Below are 22,799 nucleotides of genomic sequence, written 5' to 3' on the forward strand. Positions count from 1 at the left end.
TCCGTAGTGCCTATTTCTGAGTCCTCCCGGGGCCGCAGAGCAGCAGGGGCCGGGTCGGGCAGCAAAGTTTGTTGCCTTTTTTCTTATGTTGTTTTTCAATGAAATGTTTTTGGATCTAAAAAGAGATTTCCATTGGGCTGTTTCTTCCCTCTGTCCCTTCCTAAAGGACGATGACTGCCTTGCTCCGGGTGTTCTGGGAATCTGACCTCTTGCACGCCATCCCAGGCCTCCAGGGATGCCTCCAGGGTTCACTGGAGCAAGTAAAGGAAAGGGAAGAGGCCAGCAACTACAAATGGGTTGGGCATCATTTCCTGCAGCCTATTTAGGCTTCTGGAGTCCCTGGAGGGCCTGGCTACAGAAGCCGGGCAGAGTCCGGGAGACACAGCTCGATGTTTGGGGTTCACCCATGCCATAGCGCACGACGCAGCCTTCAGATGAGGGAGCAGAAGCTTGTTCAGCTTCAGGGGCAGCTGCTCACGAAGCGTTGTTGGTTGTGAGTCTTTACCTGTAGATGTGGCGGGCGTAGGTACAAATAAGCAAACAGCAGGAGCGGGTAAATACGTAAGTGGCGACAATGGCTGCTTCCAGGTAGAGGCGAGAGTCTTCCTTTCTGCCCTCCCTCCGTCCCTTTCTTCCTTTCTTCCTTCTCAATATCCTACAGTAGGCATTTTGGCAGTTCCAGAAATGTTCCCTGCATAATCTGGGTGCCACTGAGTGGCTGTTGAGACCGTGAAGCCTCTTTCTGCTGCGGTCTCGCCCCACGGCCCTCAGGGGCCCTGGGACTGGCTGCTCTGGCCCTGCAGTACTTGAGAAAATTTAAAAATCAGACCTGAAGTTGAGTCCCTGCGCGGGAAACTACTATCTAAGTGACCTTTGGAGATTTGGTTACTCAATGACCCTCAGATTTCTGGTCCATAAAATAAGGAGCCTAATTCTGCCCACACTCAAGCACTACAGTCAAATGAGGGAATCCTGTATAGTTGGCCCTCAGTATCCCCGGTTCCACGTCCGTGGATTCAACCAACTGAAGATGGAAAGGCCTAGGATGGTTGCATCAGTGTCAAAGGTGTACAGGCTTTTTTTCTCGTCATCATTTCCTAAACAATACAGTGTAACAACTATTTACGTAGCATTTACCTCGCGTTAGGTATTATAAGTAATCTAGAGATGATTTAAAGCACACAGGAGGATGTGCCTAGGTTATATGCAAACACCACGCCCTTTTATATAAGGGACTGGAGCGTCCGTGGGTTTTGGGATCTGCAGGAGTCCTGGGATGATCCCCCATGGAGACTGAGAGAGGCTGTGTTATCAAGTGAGTCAGTACATGGAAAAGTATTTGTGAGCTGTAAAGGTGTGCCGTTGTTAGCTCTCACTATAATTTCCTTGCTGTCCACACGGGAGAAGTCAAGAGGCCCTGAGCCCGTGTGGCAGGACTGCTCCCGACAAGTGGGTGGGGGCATGTGGAGGCGTAGTCATTCATTTTTGACAGAAACGCTATTATCTAAATCAAACGTCCCCAGTTGTCTCAATAATGTCTTTCTAGTTATTTTTTCCCACTCCAGTATTTAATCAGAAAGGCTTTCAGAAACACTGGCTGTGACACATGAGGAAAGTGGTGGACAAGCAGCACAGTTTAGGAAACGCTCTGAGATGTAGCCCGATGGGGTCACTGCCACTGTTTGGGGACCTCAGCACCAGGGCCGCAGCACGTTAAAGGCTGGATTCTCTAACGGTCCCCAGGACTTCTGTGTGACACTGGCCTCGCACCTGGGGTTAGACAGAACACACCCATACTAATAAAAATTGCAACCCAGAATTGCCCTTTTGACAGTGAACTATTGACCGTGAAGAATATTATCATAAATGGACAAGCTCCAGTGCCAGAGGAAAACAACGTAAATGCACCTTGCTTGTTACTCGTACGTTTGTCCCCTGCCTCCCGCAGGGCAGGCCGAGACGGGTTCCCGTAGCCCGGGCAGCCATTTGACAGGGCTTCTAGGAGCACGTCCAAGGGTAGGTAAGAAGTGCAGTGTCTCATCTATGCCAGCACGCAGACCAGTGTTGAAGGTCCTGTTGACTTTATGTCAAAGAAAAGTGGCAGAAATTCTGCAACAAGAACTTATAAATCCACCTAGATTCACCGAATGTTAACATTCTGCCTTATTTGCTTTATCTCTTTCTCCCTATGTATTCGTATTTCTGTTATTGTTGTTGAACTTTTAGAGAGGGAGTTTTGAATTTTATGTTTTATGGGTCTGTCTTCATTAATCTGTGCCTGAAATTTGTTTCCCACAAGGTGAAAACCATCGTGGAGTTTTCAGCTGCATTTGAAACCTCCTCCACTTAACTTTTCAAAAGGCTTGTAGAAGATCTCTTTGCAATTGTGCTTTTGGATTTCAAGACTGGCCCTGCCCCTTTCAATATGCCCTTTAAAAAGTCACTTAATCTTTCTCAAGCTCAGTTGTCCCATCTGCTGTGGGAGGCAATTACATCTACGTCCTTGTGTTACAGTGAGGATTAAATTAAATACCATGGCAGGCACTTTGTAAACTAAATTTTCCGTGTAATCCAAAATGTTATTATTCACAGAACCAACGAAATAACATTGACTCAGATTCTCCTAATTAGGAATTGGCCCTAAAACCACGTCGAACCCCTCTAGGGTACCGGCGGTGTGTGCACAGGGCTGGCGTCTGCAGGCGCTCCCTAAACCATCCGCGGAGGCCACAGCTCTGTCTGCCGTCCAGACCCACCGTCTCTAAAGCGCAGGTTCTCAGACGTTCGCGTCAGAACCCCGCAGGGCTGTTAGACCCAGGCTGCGGGCCCCGCCCCAGACCGGGATCCACCGGGTCTGCGGTGGTCGTGGATCTACATCTCTCGCAAGCTCCCTGGTGATGCTGAGCTGCTGGTTCCAGGACCACACTTGGAGAACCGGCTGCTCCAAGGCTGGGCAGGCTGGTTTCCGCGGGGCGCCCACGGGGGAGAAAGCGAGGCTCTACGGGAAAGCTTCGTGCTCTGCAGTGGCGCTCCGCCGCCTCCACAGGCACGCGAGTCACCCGGGGCTCTTGCTGTAAGCGGCTTTTGCATCACGAGGTGTGAGCCTGCTCGCTGGTCCGCTCTGGAAGCGCACAGGTGATGCGGGTGTGCTGGGTCCTGACCAGACTTCCGCCAACAAGGCTGAAAAGTTCAGCTCGTGGTCACGCATTTGATTTCTATTAAAAAAGAAAGAGAACAGGCTGTTCCCTGTTTGTTCCTAAATATTCCAAGCTTCCTGCTCTCAGTCAGTTGCCTGCTCTTCAGACGACTTGGACCACGAGTCCAACACTGCAAGAACCAAGGTATGTTTTGTTTTAATTACCTGATTTAGTAACAGATTTGAAAGAGCTTATAAAAGTACATACATTACAAAAAGAGAACTGAAGAAGTTCTGCTCTGCATTCATGGCTCTTCCTTCCCTGCCCAAGAGAAAAAGCCGTTTCACGAGCTGGGACGGGGCAGTGCTGTTGACCCATGGTTTAAAATACCTTGTGAGTTAAATCATCATTCTCTCTCTTAACTCCAGATAGAAACATGTCACCCCAACTATTTTGCATTTTTGATTGGTGTGGGATGAAGGCAAGAACAGTTTCAGAGGCAGAACTATTAGAATTTGGCGAAAGGCACTGAAGGATTGGTCTCACCTAAGTCACTCTTTCTAGATAGTGGGCAGAAAATGGGAGGAGATAGTAAGGAAATTTTTAGTCTCGAACCAGCATCCCCCCGAGAGCTTGCTATACCACAGATTGCTGGACTCCACCTCCAGGGTTTCTGCTCCATAGGTCAGACAAGGAGCCCGAGAGTTTGCCGTCCTAATCTGCCCAGTGCTGAGGCTGCCGGGTTGCGGACCACTCTTGGGAAAGCTTTGAGTGAGAACCACTGATGTAGACCAGGCTTTCTCGCCTCGGCACTGCATACGTTTTAGGCCAGATAATTGTTGTTGTGCGGGGCTGTCCTGTGCTTTTTAAGATGTTTAGTAACATATCTGGCCTCCACCCTAGATGCCAGGAGCACCCTCAAGGTGTGACAACCAAAAACTTTTCTAGGCATCGCCAAATGTCCCCTCAGGGTCAAAATTGCCCCCACCTGGAAACCACTATAGGTAATTCAACACATCTGAGAAGACTGTCTACAAGCGGATGCAGAAGCCCCGGGCGGGCTTGGTCTGGAAGATGAAGATGTGTGTGAAACAGTGGGACAGAGCCTGCAGGATAGGAATCTATGCTCTTTGAAATTACATTACCAGATTGTGAGTGAGGGCTCAATTTTTAGCTTTTAATGAATTTACTCCAGGAAATCAACTTGGAACTAACCTCCACTATAATTCCAGGTTGCTTTCAGCTTTCAGCATCCTGGAGCCTTGAAAAGCATTTCTGGCAAATTATCCCCCATTCACGGGTGTTCCTTTGCCTTCTGAAATGTAGGCTTCCTGGACTGCCGCCTCACTTCCGTTCGTGTCTTCCACTGTGACTTCTTATTCTGAAGGCCCTGCCCTCTGTCAAAGCGATGCTCTGGACCGGGTTTAAAAGTTCCATGCCCAAAACCTTTGTTTTGTTTTCTTCTTTGTGTCTTGTAAGCAGCATATAGTTGAGTCTTGCTTTTTTATCCAATCTGACAATCTCTCCCTTTTCACTGGAGTGTTTACACCATTTTTATATAATATGATTATTTTTTAAATCTACCAACTTGCTCTTTGTTTTCTGATTGTCTTATCTGTTTATTGTTCTTTCTCCTTTTCTCTGCTACGTTATTTGAACATTTAAAAAATATTAAGATGAAATGCCTCTGGCGTAAAATTACCTATTTTGAAGTGAACAATTCAGTGGTATTTACGACATTCAAAGTATCATGCAACAGCTACCTCTGTTTAGTTCCAAAACACCTTAATCACCCCAAATAAACCTCTCACCCATTAACCAGTTACTCTTCATTCTCCCTCTGGCAACCACCAATCTACTTTGTGTTTCCAGTGATTTACCTATTCTGGATATTTCCTATCGGTGGAATCGTCGAATATGTGCCTTTGTGTCTAACTCCTTTCTCTTAGCATAATGTTTTTGAGGTTCATTCACATAGTAACATGTAACAACAGTACTTCATTCCATTTTATGGCTGATTAATATTCATGTATGGATGCACCATAATTTGCTTATCTATTCATCTGTTAATGGGCATTGTGGCTATTTCCACCTTTTGCCTGTTGTGAGTACGGCTGCTACTGTGTACGAGTATTTGTTTAACTACCTGTTTTCAGTATTTCTGGTGTATACCTCGGAGTGAAATATCTGGGTCATAGGGTAATTCTCTGTTTAACTTTTTGAGAAATTGCCAAGCTATTTTCCATAATGGCTGCGCCATCTTACATTCCCACCAGCAATATCCAATTTCTCTACATCCTTACCAACACTTGTTACTTTCCATTTTCTTGATTATCACCATCTTAGTGGGCGTGAAGTCATACCACATTGTGGTTTTAATTTGCATTCCCCAGTGACTAGCTATGCTGAGCATTTTTTCATGTGCTTATTGACCATTCATATAGATTTCTCTTTTTTTGAGAAATGTCTATTCAAATCCTTTACCCATTTTTTAATTGAGTCATTTGTCTTGTTGAGTTATAAAAGTTCTTTACTTATTCTGGATACCAGACCCTTAGGAGATATGCAATTTGCAAATATTTTATCCCATTCTGTGGGTTGTCTTTTCACTCTCTAGATTGTGTCCTTTAATGCACAAAATGTTTTAATTTTCATGAAGTCATTTTATCTATTTTTTCTTTTGTTACTCATGCTTTTAGTGTTATAGCTGAGAATCCGTTGCCAAATCAGAAGGTCAAGAAAGTTTTCTTGTATGTTTTCTTCTCTGAGTTTTATAGTTTTAGCTCTTACGCTGATCAGTTTTGGTATATGGTTTGAGGTATGGATCCCACTTTATTCTTTTGCATGTGGATATCCAGTTGTCTCAGCACCATTTGTTGAATAGGCCATCCTTTTCCTATTGAATGGTCTTGGCACACTGGTCAAAAAGCAATGACCATCTGTATGGGTTTATTTCTGGATTCTCGAATTTATTCCATTGGTCCATATGTCTAGCCTTATACCAGTACCACATTGTTTTAAGGGCTTTCTAGTAAGCTTTGAAAATGGGAAGTGTGAATCCTCCGACTTTGTTCTTCTTCTTCAAGATTATTTTGCCTCCTCAGGGCTCCTTGAAATTCCATATTAATTTGAACATTGGCTTTCCAACTTCTTCAGGAAAGGTTGTTGGAATTTTGATAGAGATTGCACTGAATATGTAGATCACTTTTGGTAGTATGCCATCTCAACAGCATTATGTCTTTTAATCCATAAACACAGGATGTCTTTCCACTTATTTAGGTCTTCTCACATTCTCTCAGCAATGATTTATGGTTTCTTGTATACAAGTCTTTCATCTCCTTGGTTAAATTTATTCTTAGTTGTTTTATTCTTTCAGATGCTATTATAAATGAAATTGTTTTATTTTCCTTTTCATATTGTTTGTTGCTAGTGCATAGAAAAACAACTGAGGTTTGTTTTTTAATTGAAGTATAATTGACGTATAACTTTATATTAGTTTCAAGTGTGCAACATAATGACTTGATATTTGTATATATTGTGAAGAGATCACCACAGTAAGTCCAGTTAACATATGTCATCATAGTTGCAAAAACTTTTTTCTTGTGATGAGTACTTTTAAGATTTACTCTCTTAGCAACTTTGAAATATACAATACAGTATTGTTAACTATAGTCATTGTGCTGCACATTCCATCCCCGGGACTTGTCTATCTTATAAGTGGAAATTTGACCTTTTGACCCCTTCACCCATTTTGCCCATCCCCCATCCCTGGCAACCACCACTCTGCTTTCTGTACCCGTGAGCTTATTTCAGATTTCACATGTAAGTGCGATCATATGGTATTTGTCTCTCTCTGTTCGATTTATTTCATTTAGAATACTGCCCTCCAGGTCCATGCATGTTGTTGCAAATGGCAAGATTTTATTCTTTTTATGGGTAAATAGCATTCCATTGTGTGTATATATACATGTACACACACATACGTATGCGTACATACACACTACATTTTCTTTATCCATCCATAGATGGACACTTAGTTTGCTTCCATATCTTGGCTATTATAAATAATGCTTCAATGAACATGGAGATGCATGTATCTTTTTGAGTTAGTATTTTCATTTTCTTTGGATAAATACCCAGAACTAGAATTGCTGGATCATATGGTAGTTCTATTTTTAATTTTTTGAGGAAACTCCATATAGTTTTCCATAGTGGCTGCACCAGTTTGCCTTCCCACCAACAGTGCACAAGGGCTCCCTTTTCTCCACATCCTCACCAACACTTATTTCTTGTCTTTTTGATAATAGCCATTCTAACAGGTGTGAGGTGATATCTCATTGTGGTTTTGATTTGCATTTCCCTGATTTAAAAAATTGAGTTTTTAGTGTTAATCTTTTAATCTGCAACTAGTGAATTTGTTTACTAGTTCTAGGAGCTTTTTTGTGGATTCATTAGGATCATGTCCTGCAAATAGAGTTTTACTTCTTCCTTTAAAGTTTTTTCTTATCTAATTGCTTTAGCTGGAACAGTAAAATGTTGAATGACTGGTTTTCTTATTTTGAACCACTTTTGCATTCATGGCATAAATCACACTTAGTCATAAGTATAATCCTTTTAATATGCTAGGTATTCTATTTACTAGTGTTTTATTGAGGATTTTTATACCTATATTCATAAGGGATATTGGTGACAAGGGTTTTCTTTTCTTGTGATCTCTTTATCTAGCTTTGTTATCAGAGTAATAGTGGCCTCATAGAATGAGTTAGGAAATGTTCCCTCATCTTCTATTTCTTAGAAGAGTTTGAGAAGGATTGATGCTAATTCTTCTTTAAATTTTGGTGGAATTCTGGTCCTAGACTTTTCCTTGTAGGGAGGTTTTGTTGCTGCTTCAGTCTCTCTCTCTCTTTTTTTTTTTTTTAAAGATTTTATTTTTCCTTTTTCTCCCCAAAGCCCCCTGGTACATAGTTGTGTACTTTTAGTTGTGGGTCCTTCTAGCTGCGCCGTGTGGGACGCTGCCTCAGCATGGCCTGATGAGTGGTGCCATGTCCGTGCCCAGGATTTGAACCAGCGAAACCCTGGGTCGCTGTAGCAGAGCGCAGGAACTTAACCACTCGGCCACGGGGCCGGCCCCTGATTCAGTCTCTTTACTTGTCACACATCGTTGAAATTTTCTGTTTCTTCTAGTGTTATTTTTGGTAATTTGTTTCTAGGAATTTGTGCATTTCATCTAGGTTATCTAATTTGTTAGCATGTAACTGTTCATAGTATTCTCATATAATCCTTTTTATTTCTGTAAGATTGGTAGTAACATCCCCACTTACATTTCTGGCTTTAGTTATTTGTGTCCACTCTCTTTTTTTTTCTTTGTTAGTCTAGATAAAGGTTTTTAAATTTTGTTGATTCCTTCAAAGAACCAATTTTTCATTTTGTTGATTCTCTGTGTTTTTTCCCCTTTCTCTAGTTCATTTATCTTCACTGGAATTTTTATTTTATTCCTTCTATTAGCTTTGGGTTTAATTTGCACTTGTTTTTCTAGTTCCTTAACATAAATTTAGGGTATTGATTTGAGATCTTCCTTTTTAATATTTACTGGTGTTTACTGCTATAAATCCCCCTGAGCACTGCCTTTGCTGCATCCCGTGTTCATGGAAGGGAAGGTTTAATATTGTTAAGATGGCAATAATCTCCAAACCGTTGTATTCACTGCTCTCACAGAGTGAGTTGGGAAGTGTCTCCTCCTCCATGTTACTGGGGAGTTGATGAGGAGTTGGCGTTTGTTCTTCTTACACATTTGGTAGATTTCACCACTGCAGCTATCTGGGCATTGACTTTCTGTTGTGGAAAGCTTTTGTTTATTATTTCAATCTATTTACTTACAATTGGTCTATTCAGGTTTTCTGTTTCTTCTTGATTGAGTTTCAGTAGTTTGTGTCTTTCTAAGACTCTGCCCGTGTCATCTAGGTTATGCAATTTATTGGCATAAAGTTGTTCATAGTATTCCCTTATAATTCTTTGTATTTCTGTAAGCCCAGTGAGGCTGTCCCCTCTTTTATTCCTGATTTTATGGTCTCTTTTGCTGGTTCAGGCAAGCTAAGTGTTCATAAATTTTTGTTCATCTTTTCCCAAAACCAACTTTTAGTTTCATTGATTTTGCTGGGTTTTTTGTTGTTGTTCTTTCATTTTTTTTCTGCTTTAATCTTTCTTAGAGTCATGTGCTGCGTAAGGATGTATCGGTCAACAATGGGCTGCATATATGATGGTGGCCCCATAAGATTAATACTATATAGCCTGGGTGTGTAGCAGGCTATACCATCTAGGTTTGTGTAAGTGCACTCTATGATATTGGCACAATGATGAAATTGCCTACTGACGCATTTCTCAGAACACATCCCTGTCATTAAGCAATGCATGACTGTATTGCCTACCTCCTGCTTACTTTGATTTTTCTGCTCATTTTCTAGTTTTATAAGATTGAAGTTTAGATTATTGATTTGAAAGCTTTCTTCTTTTTTAATATAGGCATTTATAAATACAGATTTCCCTGTAAGCAATGCTTTAGCTGTATCCTATAAGTTTTGGCATATTGTATTTTCATTCTATTAATCTCAAAATATCTCTCCACTTCCCTGTGATTTCTTCTTTCAGCCATTCGTCATTTATGAGCATGTTGTTTAATTTCCACATATTTGTGAATTTCCCCAATTTCTGTTACTGATTTCTAATTTCATTCCATTGTGATGGAACAATATATTTTGTATAATTTCAATCCTTTTAAATTTATTGAGACTTGTTTTATAGCTTAACTTATGGTCTATCAAGATCTCTATGCACTCAAGGAATGTGTATTCCCATGTTGTTGGGTGGAGTGTTCGATAGACGCATGTTGGGTCCTGTTGGTTTATAGGAGTTTTCAAGTCTTCTGTTTTCTTGTTGATCTTGTGTCTAGTTGTTTTATCCGTATTGAAGCTTTATCCTGTTTCTCAGACTGCATAATCTCAGCTGGCCCATCTTCAAGTTGACTGATTCTTCCTCCAGCTCAAATCTGCTGTTGAATACCTTCGTGATGGTAGTTATTTTATCCAGAATTTTCTTCTTCTTCTCCAGAAAGCCCCCCAGTACATAGTTGTATGTCCTTCTGGTTGTGCTATATGGGACGCTGCCTCAGTGTGGCCTGACGAGCGGTGCTATGTGTGTGCCCAGGATCCAAACCTGTGAAACCTTGAGCCGCAGAAGCAGAGAGTGCAAACTTAACCACTCGGCCACTGGGCCAGCCCCCAGAATTTTTTCTTTTAAAATAATATTTGTCCATTTATTTCCTCTATTAGTTGGAGACCCAAAAGTTTTTTGAAAGAGAAATTATACTTGAACATAGTGAATTTTTGTGAATGTAGATCTTGCAACCATGGACGTCTAGGCCGCCCGACAGTGAATGTCAACCAAGGCCCCAGACCCCTCAGTGTATTATCATTAAGACCTTTTCACTCAGATTGGGGCCCTACAACCAGCAACATGGCATCACCTGGGAGCTGGTTAGACATGCAGACTCTCAAGCTCCATCCCAGATCCACCAAGATAGAAGTTGCATCTTAAGATCTCCAGGTGATTCTCATGACCGTTAAAGTTTGAAAATCAGTGGGCGAAGGTCCTGGAACCCGTCACACTTTCAGAGCCTTCAAGGTACCACATGCCACTTTTCAGAATAGCAATTTTTCATTTGCTGATATGACTTTAATAAACGTCCATCTTCCTCTCTACACTGAGGAGAAGTCTGTTTACTGTTGCACCCAAGAGTCACGCACAGAGCAAGTGCCGTAAAATCCGTCAGGTGAATCTGTGAGCTGGAGGCTGGATCTCCATACTTACCTGCTTCCTCCAACCCCCAACCTCAAATAGAACTCAGAAGAGGTTTAACTTCTTAACTACCATCCTCAGAAAACCTGAGCTCTCTCAGATGTCCTAGGGATGATTAGGAAGGATCTCAGAGATAAGGAAACTGTAGTTTTTTACCTTTTGCTTAAAGTATGTATTACCCAAAATGTGAGTCTCCCAGGTACTAAGGATTCTCTTACTGGAAAGGAAGTATTGGAAAGAAAGAAACCTTTGGCATATTCTTTCTAATTCTGCAAGAGGACTTTTAATCCTGTGTGACTTCACTAACTTTGTGTCCTTATAGTTGTTTTCTCCCTCAGGAAAGGTTATTGGGGCGCCAGCCCCATGGCTGAGTGGTTAAGTTGGTGTGCTCCACTTCAGTGGCCCAGGGTTTCGCCAATTCAGATCCTAGGCACAGACCTACACACTGCTCATCAGGCCATGCTGAGGTGGTGTCCCACATAGAAGAGCTAGAGTGACCTACAACTAGGATATGCAACTATGTGCTGGGGCTGGGGGGAGGGGGAAAAAAAGAGGAAGATTGGCAACAGACGTTAGCTCAGTGTCAACCTTCCTCTCCAAAAAAAAAAGGCACTAGAGGGGCTGGCCGTGGCATAGTGGTTGGGTCTAAAAAGAAAAAGTTAATGGAATATGAGTAAAACGTCATAAATTAACAAAATCAACTAGTAAAAAAGACTTTTCACTTATAATTCAGATATATTTATACATTTATTTATAGCTTATCCTGTCGTTCCATAAAAGGATTTGAGGCAAATGTTTACACCTAAATGAGATATCACACACCTAGAGCATATGCTGAGGTGCACGTGCTGTGATCTTCTGCTCTCTTGGCCTGCCCATGTTGATGAAGAGGCTCGTATTTATAACCTAGAAAGCACGATGCTGTGAGTAACGTCCCTGTCCCCAGGCTTCCACGCTGTAAAGGGGGTCTGCGATGGATGGCTTTTGTGAAACATCAAATGTCTCAATATTCTTCTCCCAATTAAAACAGACAAAATACCCTCAAAACAACAAGAAACTGACAACTGATATTAAGTGTTTTATTTACAAAGAATTATTTTCATTTGGCTGTTTGGAAAATCACTAACATTTTTCACTTTAGAAAACATTAAATAATAAACAAGATGTCATACAGTACTTTGGATAACTTCTTCCATCAGTTTAGTGCAATGTATTATTGGCACCTAAAAGTGAAATTCTCAATTATTTTCCCCTTTCTTCTTCAGTCCTGCAGTTAAATGACCAAAAAGGAAGTGAGTCACTAACCATGGATCTAAGGCCATATCTTTTGGCCCCTGCCCAAAGGCCCACTGATTTATAGTCCCCCTCCTGCCTGCCTCCACTAAGTCAAATGACAAAAGATATTCTATTGTACCTATTGTTCAAAAACCCTTCCTATGTTGTGGACGCTGGGAGATTCCAGTGATAAGAGAAACAGTTATACCGATTGGGTGAAGGGCAGGCTCTGGCAGAGGCGTTGGGATGGCCTGTTTATCAGTAGCCACATTAAGCCGTCACACACGTTGCAGAGAGAATGTACCAGACAAAACTCTCTCAGCTGTGTTCTTTGCTATGGTCTCTTTAAAAATCTGAAATATCATCCACTGAGCAGATAAAAGGGTTACAACTTTACCAAGAAAAAAAAATACACACTACCACAGTAGGACATTACTGAGATACTAATATCTGTCCATCATACTCTCTTTTGGAATAAATAGGATTTTTTTTTTTTTGCATTATCTTTTAATACTGCTGGGTTTGCCATGAAGGGAGAGACATCTCCGTGGGCTCAGCATTTCGTGGGCTTTCCCCTTTGATCCCTCTCCACAGGAGGCCAAGCAAGCAGTGCCCGCGTTAGATCCTGGCCTCATCCAAATTACTTAGTTCAGGAGATTGTCATTACATAGTAATAGGACACAAACAAACACCTTTGGGGAGATTCTGTAATCTGTTACTCTACCTTTAGGTAAGAACATCGTTAGCCATCTTAAATAGACAAATTTTTTAAAAGCATCCCAAAAAAAAAACCACCAAAAACCAAAGAATCACTTTTTTTTTTAACAAAGGATTCAAATTTAACAACTGTCCCTGCTGGGACATGCTCCCTCGCCCTCCAGCCTCAGCCTGCTTCCTCTGGTGCTACTTTCAGTGCATGTGGAGAGCACGGGGCAGTGTGCGCTATCCCCACCCTGCACACACTGGAAAACCAGCAATGCTTTGCCCTCAGTCTTCTCTCCTCCGGGAAAACACTCTCAGTTCCTTTAATTTGTCATCACAGATCTTTTTTTTTTTCCAACCCTTTAATCATCTTTGTGATTCCTGGCAAAAACAGCAGAAAGTATTTTGATTACTTAATCAGAAAGGAAAAAAGCTTTGGGAGTAAGCTGACTGTTGAGTCACGTGTTGTTTTAATGTGAAGGCAACGTCTGCAGGGTGGAGATGCAGTCGGGGGTTCATGCATCTCAGCATCCCGGTCTCCTCCGGCTGCGCGGGTGTGTATGCATCCCGCTGCAGCACGGCCAGCACCTCACAGAGGGACTGGCCTCCCATCCCCTCCTGACACGAGAGCACATCAGTTATGAGCTGGGTCTGCCTACACTTAGACGGACTTAAAAATTAGTACGGAAATCTGATCCCACGGAGCTTCCCTCACGCGTCCCCTCACCTGCTTCCATACAGAACCTTCACTTCTACAGAGCTGCCTGTGGTTTGCCAGGGAGAGCCATGTTGTTATGGTAAAAGCTGTTGGTTTTAAAGTGTGACCTGAAACAGTGAGGGTTTTATATGTTAACTGCAGTTTCTTGTCCACCGGTATGGTTTACTATCCTTCAGATGATCAAACTCAAAGGCCATGAAAAATTCATCCCCCTACTGGCGCCCCCACATCATCACCACAACCTGACGCCTCCCCTAATTTTCTCTTGCTGCCGACACAAGGTCATGGAACTGGATGACGTGCCACTGTGTATTTTTTTAATTCAAGCGATTACAAGCTGCCTTTCCCTTGCAACTAGAGTCTGTGAATATTAGGGACACGTAACTACTTAATAGCACATTTACACAAAACACACTACTACTAACAACAGATTACGTGCCCACTCTACATAACTGTCTTTAAAAGAAAAATACAGATAACAAGAATAAATGCACCTTGCTACGTTACATGCCCTTCTTTACAAAGTGAATGGCAGTAAGTCAGAGTTCAGGTCAGGCCAGAACTAACAGTGAAGAGGAGAAACCAATTTCACACACACATTGTACAACTACATCAGGGAGGTCAGTTCTACTCATGGTACAACACTGAACAGATAACAGGATGGCCATTTGCACAGATTTCTTTTGAAAACTTCTCCCACAATCTGCTACAAAGAACACCTTGTAACCAGGGTGAAGGATGGTGTAGGTCATACGTGTCGAGGCCTTCCCAAGAGACAGGAGGGCAGGTAACACTCAAAGGTGGTGGGCTGTGTCTACAGACGCCCCTTTACTTCAAGGAGAGTGTCACTGTTCACTGAGATTGCACAAAAGCAGGCCAGCAAGACGCGGGTCACCCACCAGACTTTCTCCTGACCCACTGACCACTCTTCTCCTAGGCCTGATAAGAGGGAGGAGAGGACAGGAGGTGAGGATGGGAAGAGAGGAGAGAGGAACGCGGGAGCCCATTGCTAGTTGTGGAGTTGCTCCCGTTCTTCAGAGCAGTGGCCTTTTCTCAAGCTCACATCATCCAGTGCGATCTCCCCAGTGTGCCCGCGCCTTTTTTCACCTTTGAAGATGACCTAAGGAGAGAAGGCACACACTAGTCAAGCCTCCTCTGCCCTTTCCAGTGCCCCTTATTTAGCAAAATAAAGGCAAACTTCCCCAAAACTAAATAGCAAACTCACTTAACAGAAGGAGAGACTAGAACAAGGCTGCCAGGGTCACCTGAGCTTGCCTTTTGGTAGAAATCTGAATCATCAGGAAACTTAATCAGGCCACATTACCGAGAATCAGTTATTCTTTAAGAAGCCATTTAAACTATAGACTCCTTCAATTTGGGAATGCTTATGAAGTGGACACTTCTGCCAAAGAGCCCAAGGTTGGAAGTAAAGAGTGTGGTGGAGTAGAAAGTGCCAAAACGAAGAGGCAACAACCCGAAGGACCATAATGGTGCGCCCGGCTCAGCTGCATCCTGGTTCCTGGTCTGGGTTGATGGGGCTGCTGCCTAAAATGGGCGGGAACCACCCACCATAATCCAGCCGCAGCTGTTCTACCACATGAAGACGGCTCACTCACTATTTGTGATTTTACCTTCTGTAGAGCATCCTTGCTCCTTTAAAAACAAAAACCTTTCTATGCTTGAAACTATTTGAAATGATTTATCTTGTTTTATTTCTCCAAGCAATATAACCATTAAAAATTTAAGAAAAATCCAAAGAGTAAAACAAAATCCCAGACTGATAAAAGCTGTATTAATGGAGTCTATCCTTTTTAAAGTAGTTTCTGGAAACTATACCTACAGGCATAGATGCAGAATCTCTTAATAGCAACCATTTTGTATGCATCAACATAAAGAAGACCCTTTCTCCAAATACATTCCTTACTTTGGGGGGTGTTATAGATCATTTTATTGCTACCCAAGACTTGATTACTTAAGATAAAATTTGTGCATTCAATCAAAGCTTTCCCATATCCTGTCCTGAATGGAATAGTTTCCAAGCATATTGTTCTGGGTTCCCACCCCAGGCTGCTTAACTGTGATCTCGGAGGGAAGGAAAAACATTAGACTTTAAGAAAGAAGAAACACTTCCAGGTAACTCACGGTGGTAAAAGCGTGAAGGCCTGAGTCAAAGGAAAAGGAAACGCAGGTACTGTTCAGCTCGCCACCCTGCCCTTTAAAGTTTCTGTGGATTAACTTAAAATTTTTTTTTTAATTCCTAATTTGGTTCCCTTAAAAATAGAGGATTTCCCCCCGGTGGGGAGAGCGGTGGTGGTCACAGGTTGCAGTGAGGAAGGAATGAAGAAGCAACGAGGGATCCTGGAAAGAGGCGGTGAGCGGAGTCCTCGTGCCCGGTTCAACACCACCCTCTGCGCGGTTCGCAGAGCAGGCTCTCCCCAGCAGACCCAGAGGCCCCTCGGAAAGGACCCCGTCCAGGTCCTGCCGCCTTGGGGTCCTACTTACGCTCTTGACGTCAGCCCCGCGCAAGGTGATGTGCGTCCGCCTCCAGCCGCCGCCGCCGTTCCTTCCCCACAGGGCCGCCGCGTGCGCCCCGTGTCTGCGCGCCAACACCTGCAGCGAGCCGGAGTGCAGCCCGGCCACCCGGTGCCTGAAGGACAGGCACAGGGCCCCCGGGCGCGCCAGGGGCCCCAGAGGGAGCACCAGGCGGGCGGCCCTGCCCCCGGGGCCTTTGACGTCCGAGACGGTCAGATACTGTCCACCTGGAAGGGAAGAGCAGGCTGTGTGTCCGGGCCAGCATCCCTCTCCGGCACAAAGGGCAGGGAGAGCGGTTTCACGGGTTTCGCTCTAAGAAACGTCAAACGACGACAGTCATTTGTAAAGAATTCCAGACTGCTGAAGGAGAAGAACGTGACTTACTCTGCGGTTGTCTTAAATTCTATGGTTTTTGTTTACAGAAAACGCTCGCTCTGTCCATGGAAGGTGCAGGTTATGCCAAGGACACGCGATCATCACTAATCCTAACGCTGAACGGTGCGGCGGCATGCGCTGGGACACGGGCACAGAAACACACCCACACCCCCACCCCTACCCACGGCTCAGAGGATGTCACGCTGCCTGCGGGTGTGCTCGTTGGCTCTAAGCTGCCAGGGAGAATGTGCTTTGTGGATCATTAACCTTGCGACACTAGAACAGCTGGCGAGTTGTTTCCTCTCCCTCTACTTCTTACTTTTAAAAATCTCTAGAGAGAGAGGAGTCCTTTAGAAGAACCGGAGTTGGCCTGGTTTCTCTCACTGCAGCACGCCCAGCCTCAGGGAGACGCAGAGGTCTGGAGCCGCTCCATGTCGTCCCGGAGCACCAACTTTATTCGGAGGTAAGTAGTTGAAGACATTTTTGTGCTAAATCCATGACATGACCGACAACGATATGTAAATTTTCTATTACATACACATGAGCACAAGACGTTACTCAACCTTCGCTCCGGACAGGTGGCTTTGCTGATGTCCTCAGGCCCCTGGGCTACAGGTGCTTCCCGGTTAGAGGAACCGCAATGGAGGGGAGACGGGCTCAGCGGCGCTGGCGGAGGCCCCTTCTCCGGGGGGAAAGCTGCGCGCAGCCGTCTGAACTCAGCCCAGGTACAGACGGCGCCCCCTCGGCTGCTGCAGCGCAGCCAGCTGAGCAACACGTGTGCTCCAACACTGACGGGGCCACAGGAAAAATGTGGGCAACATTGCACCCACGGATGTGGCGGGAGGAACCCCACTTGATTTCCAGTGAAAAGATAAACCACCATTTCTTGTTTATACCTAATCCGTACAAGACACGATAAGGGTTGGGATGTCCTCCTCCTCTTCAGGCGACGTCTCTCCCCAGTAACCCCCTGAGCTGTCATAGGACCAAACACGTGCTTTCTGTGCACTAACATGCCACGCTCTGCGGCAACCGCCCTCTGGGGAGCATCTCATCTAACGCTGCTACCAAGCCCTCGAAGTGAACACCTCTTAGGCTTGTTTTCGGGAAGCTGAGGCCTAGAAAGGCGAAGTCACCCAAGGTGTCACCCAGCCAGGAAGTGGCAGAATAGTGGTTTGAGGTCAGAACTGCCTGACCCCCTCTTCAGCACCTGCTGCTCCCAGACCAGATTCACTGGTTTACTGTTTCTCTCCCAAACCAGCAATCCTCGCATATGTAGGTGTTTAATGCCGTTTGTTGAATAAATGATGTTCTAAGAATACAGCAAAAAACTGCAGGAAAAATACGTCCTTGACTCATGTACTTGACTCACCGAAAACACACGCATACACAATATTTCCTTATCCTCCTTCTGCCCCCAGGCCCCTAAATTAATGCAAACAATATTTTGGGCCAAAATATTTAAATAGATTTTAAATGTCTCCCTTAAGTGAGCTTTTGAATCATCACAGGTATTTTCGTTAAGAACAAGATATAAGGTTATTACAGTTAACCTGCAAGTTTTAAGAAAACAAGATTAAGCCCTGTGGAATGTAGCTTTCAATTTACAGAGTAAGATAATGTCCATTACTTTACCTGTTAACCGTGAGGTCAAAGGAAATGAGGGAGTTTGCAGTGACGTGGTTTCTATTTTGGGGCCTGGCTGAGAAACTAGCCCAGCTATAACTAAGATAATGGTCTGCTGGTATTTACTCCTAAGTGCAAATAGCTTAATTTTTTTCTTATAAAAGAAGTGGTGTGGGGCTGGTTAAGTGTGCATGTTCCACTTTGGCTGCCTGGGATTTGCCAGTTTGGATCCCGGGTGCAGATGTGGCACCGCTCTGCACGCCATGCTGTGGTAGGCGTCCCACATATAGAGTAGAGGAAGATGGGCATGGATGTTAGCTCAGGGCCAGTCTTCCTCAGCGAAAAGAGAGGATTGGCAGCAGTTAGCTCAGGGCTAATCTTCCTCAAAAAAAACAAACAAAAAAAGAAGTGGTGCATGCACATAGGAAAAAAGATACAATAGAAAAGCATAAAGAGTTTAAATAAACCATAATCCTCAAACCCAAAGATAACTACTAACATTGTTCATAGATGCAAGTATACCATTAATAATTTAACCAATTTCTTGTTGAAGAATATGTAAGTTGTCTCCAAATTTTCGTTTTAAGATAAAAATACCATAAAATACTAAGACAAGCAAAAAAAAAAATATTTGCACACGTGAAAAAGGGCCAAGTTTCCTCTTTTTTTAAAGATTGGCACCTGAGCTGACAACTGTTGCCAATCTTCTTTTTTTCCTTCCTCTTCTTCTCCCCAAAGCCCCCAGTACACAGTTGTATATTCTAGTTGTGACTGCCTCTGGTTGCGCTATGTGGGACGCCGCCTCAGCGTGGCCTGACGAGTGGTACCAGGTCCATGCCCAGGTTCCGAACCAGGAAACCCTGGGCCGCAGAAGCAGCGCGCATGAATTTAACCACTCGGCCACAGGGCTGGCCCCCCCAAGTTTCCTTTTTACATAAAGAACTTTTACAAATCAATAATAAAAAGAACACAAAAGAAAAATGAAAAGGATCACAGAAAAAATGACTTTAAATATATGAAAAGATGGTCAACTTTTCACAATAAAAGAAATGTTAACTAAAATGAGATGCCTCGTCACCTATTAAGTGTGGCAAAGATAAAATAGTTTAATATCTATGTTGGGGATAGTTCTTAAATATTGTCAGTGGGAGCATAAGTTGCTCCAACCCTTATAAAGAGCAAGTCAGTATAATCTATCAAAATTCAAAATGCAAATTCCCTTTGACCCAGAAATTATACACCTAGGAATTTATCCTCCAGATGCATTCAAACATATATGAACCCGTCCAAGGTTACTCGCTGCAGCCTCGTCTGAACTAGCAAGAGGCTGGAGACCTGAACGTCCCTCAGTGGATGCTGGCTGATGCACTGTGCACAGGTGAGGAGAGGTGGAGGGAGCGCCGTGCGTGAGAGTCGGGGTGCTGTGGGTCCTGACCGGGGACAATCTCCAACGGCAATGGCTAATACTATCTTAATGGTAACTCTGGGCTTTAGGTACGTTTGGTAGATACTACTGATTATGCCATTTAAGTAACTAGCTCAAGGCCAAAGCTAGTAAGTGATGCTGGGTTTCAGCCCAGGCATTCTGGCTTCAAAGTCCTTGTTCTTTGTGTTAACATTTAAGATAATACCATTGAGTGAGAAAAGCCCGATGCAGAAGAGGGTGCTGCTGTGCAGAACATATTTCTGGAAAGGTAACTGAGAACTGGGGAGGGCAACTGGGGGCCCGGGCTGGGAGGTGGCTTTTATTTTCAAGGTTGATTTATTTTTCCATTTACGTGTACTTCAAAATAAGGTTTTTAATGCTGCACTAGACATACTTGTATGTATGCGCTGGCATATTCATTATGCATTTAAGTGAATTCCTTGAAGCCATCAGCAGCAGACAGCACTGGTCAGTTGCCTTTAACCCCAGAAGCCAGGGTTCCAGGGGAAGGGCCCCAGGTCCAGCCTGTATGTCCTCAGCCCACAGCTACACCATGCATCACCATGTCTGGGGGCAGCATGATTTTCCATTCCTGAGAGGAATGTATTGCTCTCACTATCTCACAATTAAATTCAAGACTGATTGTAATGAACAAAACTGAATGAGCACCAGCAAGGGCAGCTAGCGTGTGCACTTATTTTGCAGCTGTTTCTCAAGGTTGTAAGTTTATTTACTAAGGGTTTTCTTAGAGATATTAGCATATAAGAATATTTGAAAATCTGGATCTTGGATAAAAATGCACAACATTAAAATCAGTCACAACTGGAAACCCAAACATGTTCCTTTATAAATGGTATAATCTATAGAGAAACAACTCAACAATTAGTTTGGTAATTAGGTAATACACAGAAATTTCTTAAATTGCTTATATTCTTCTCTGGCCTCTGCATGCAATGCACACGCACACATACATACACACAATTCCACTGGACCTTCCTAGAAGAAAACTAGGCAAGAGAAAGTAAGCTTTATTCCTTTTTTTCCACCAGCTTAGGGCTAGAATTCCCCAACACACGTTGCAGAGCCCCGCCTGCAGCTGGCCCTGACAGAGGCCGTGCACTCCTGCCCCTTCTTTCAGCTCTCTGCATCCTTTGATCTCCCGATCCGTTCTCCCGGCTAGAACCCTGCCACCCACCGATCTCTTTGGAATTACCCGGGACATACCATTCTGAGTCAGAGGCTCAGAGCCCCTGTAAGAGGTTTTCTAATCCAACCCTTTTCCACTGCTCAAAACAACATCAAGCCACATGTCACCCAGTCGAACACCTCCACCGACCAAGAGCTCCCTACTTCCATGTGACAAATAGAAACGACAAGCAGTGGGATATATTGGAGCATATGAGGAAGCCAGCTGGTGTAAACCTAATTCGGCCTGCCTTTGTTTTTCCAAAAGGGCCTGACATGGCCATTGAGCTCACATTGTATATCTCCTTAAGCATTTCCTATGTCCCAAAGACAAGCACAAATGCCCTTAAGATAAAGGTGCAAATTCCCCCACCTTGGCATTTCCTTAAGGATAAGCATCATTCCTTAGCAGCCTCGAGACTATTGTAAAAGGGACATTTCAGTCATATGTGAAACATCCTCTTAGGGGGTATATAACCACTCTGTACACCCGACTTCTTTGGTGCCCTTTCTTCTTTGGGAAGAAAGGCCCCAGGCCATGGTCCTCACATTTTAGCTCAGAATAAACTCACCAAAATTTTCATTAGATTGGTTATGGATTATGTGCGTCAACACACGTCAGCTTGATCTCTTTTTAGACAGCTCTGACTATAGGGAAGTTCCTTCTGAGAGTGAACAAAAATCCAGCTCCCTGTGGGTTTCACCTACTGATCCGACTTCTCATCCCCTTGTGGTCACAGAACAACTGTAAGAGATGTTGTCGTTCAAGTATTTGAAAAGCAGCTGCCCCATTATTTCTTCTCCAGGCTCAGCACTCTGGTTTCTCCATCTGTGGAAATCCAGGTCATTCATCTCTATTCTTCTCAGACTAGAAAGAACCCACCAAGGTGTATTTTCCATTCTGGAAAACATACCATATTTCTATGGAAGTGACCCAACTCTTTGGCAGCCATGACACAGGGTTCACACCCTGATTTCACTGCCCACTAACAGTGAAGTCTCTCACCTCCTGCTAAGTCGCATCTCCCCTCCCACAGCTGCGTAGTTGGTTTCCAGACCATGAGCCATACCTTGTACTCATCCCCACAGTGTGACCACTGAGCTAACCTCCGGAAGCTGGTTGTGTCGGCACACACGGTCACTCCTCCTCTGGCTCGGAGTCATCCACAGTTTGGTTAGTATGCCTTCAATATCCAAGTCTGACATCCAGTTCATTCAAGCTGTCAGTAAACACCAAGAGCAACCCCAGAAGAGCATGCCCCCAGGGTCAGAGCCAATCGCCAGGAGTTACCCAGTCACCCAGGTGACCACTTGTTTCCATCTGTTCTGTACTATCACAGCCAAATGACCATGTCAAACTTTTCTGTCTACTATTCTAATTTCAAATCTTCTCATTTTTCTATGGGAGGCCAAGTTGAATATGTGATGAATAATAGTCTTGAAAAGTGCTAAATTGGTTTTAAAATATAGTATTTAAATTCTAAAACTCAAGTATTTTACATAGATTGTCTACACAGAAGTGTAGTGAATTCTTCTGTGTTCAGCATGAATTGCTCTCTCCAGTGTACCTCACTTGAAAGAGTTACTCATTGTGACCACAACCATTATTCACACATGGCCTCTAAAACTCCCTCCTCTGCGCCAGATTCCCTTCGGTCAGCGTCAGTCAGATCTGAGACCTGAGGTCTGAGACCTGCTAATGGGATCGTGCGCACCCCACCCCAAGAGACTGAGGCCACACTATGGGTTGGTGAAAACCCCAGACTAATGCTGCAGATGCTCTGGGCCCTGGACGCCTGCGAGGCTGAGCCCCAGACTAACGCTGCAGATGCTCTGGGCCCTGGACGCCTGCGAGGCTGAGCCCCAGACTAACGCTGCAGATGCTCTGGGCCCTGGACCCCTGCGAGGCTGAGCCCCAGACTAACGCTGCAGATGCTCTGGGCCCTGGACTCCTGGGAGGCTGCCTAGGTGG

General features: G+C 44.0%; 1 protein-coding gene across 16 annotated transcripts in view; it reads right to left on the reverse strand.

The window, feature by feature from the left end:
- Positions 1 to 1,555: 1,555 nt before the first annotated feature.
- NPNT (nephronectin) overlaps positions 1,556 to 22,799 on the reverse strand; it is an 87,386-nt gene continuing 66,142 nt past the window's right edge. For 13 of the 16 annotated variants that reach the window (XM_070261622.1, XM_070261620.1, XM_070261621.1 and 10 more), the window contains 2 exons: positions 16,186 to 16,442; positions 12,054 to 14,803 (listed from right to left, as the gene is read on the reverse strand). In XM_070261622.1, coding sequence (XP_070117723.1) covers positions 14,693 to 14,803; positions 16,186 to 16,442 — 368 coding nt within the window. In that variant the 3' untranslated portion in view covers positions 12,054 to 14,692. Of the gene's footprint in view, positions 3,328 to 12,053; positions 14,804 to 16,185; positions 16,443 to 22,799 lie in introns of those variants that run through there. The other 3 variants (XM_070261625.1, XM_070261628.1, XM_070261626.1) reach the window with 2 other exon arrangements.

The sequence above is a fragment of the Equus caballus genome, chromosome 2 (assembly GCF_041296265.1).
Source record: "Equus caballus isolate H_3958 breed thoroughbred chromosome 2, TB-T2T, whole genome shotgun sequence".
Taxonomy (NCBI): domain Eukaryota; kingdom Metazoa; phylum Chordata; class Mammalia; order Perissodactyla; family Equidae; genus Equus; species Equus caballus.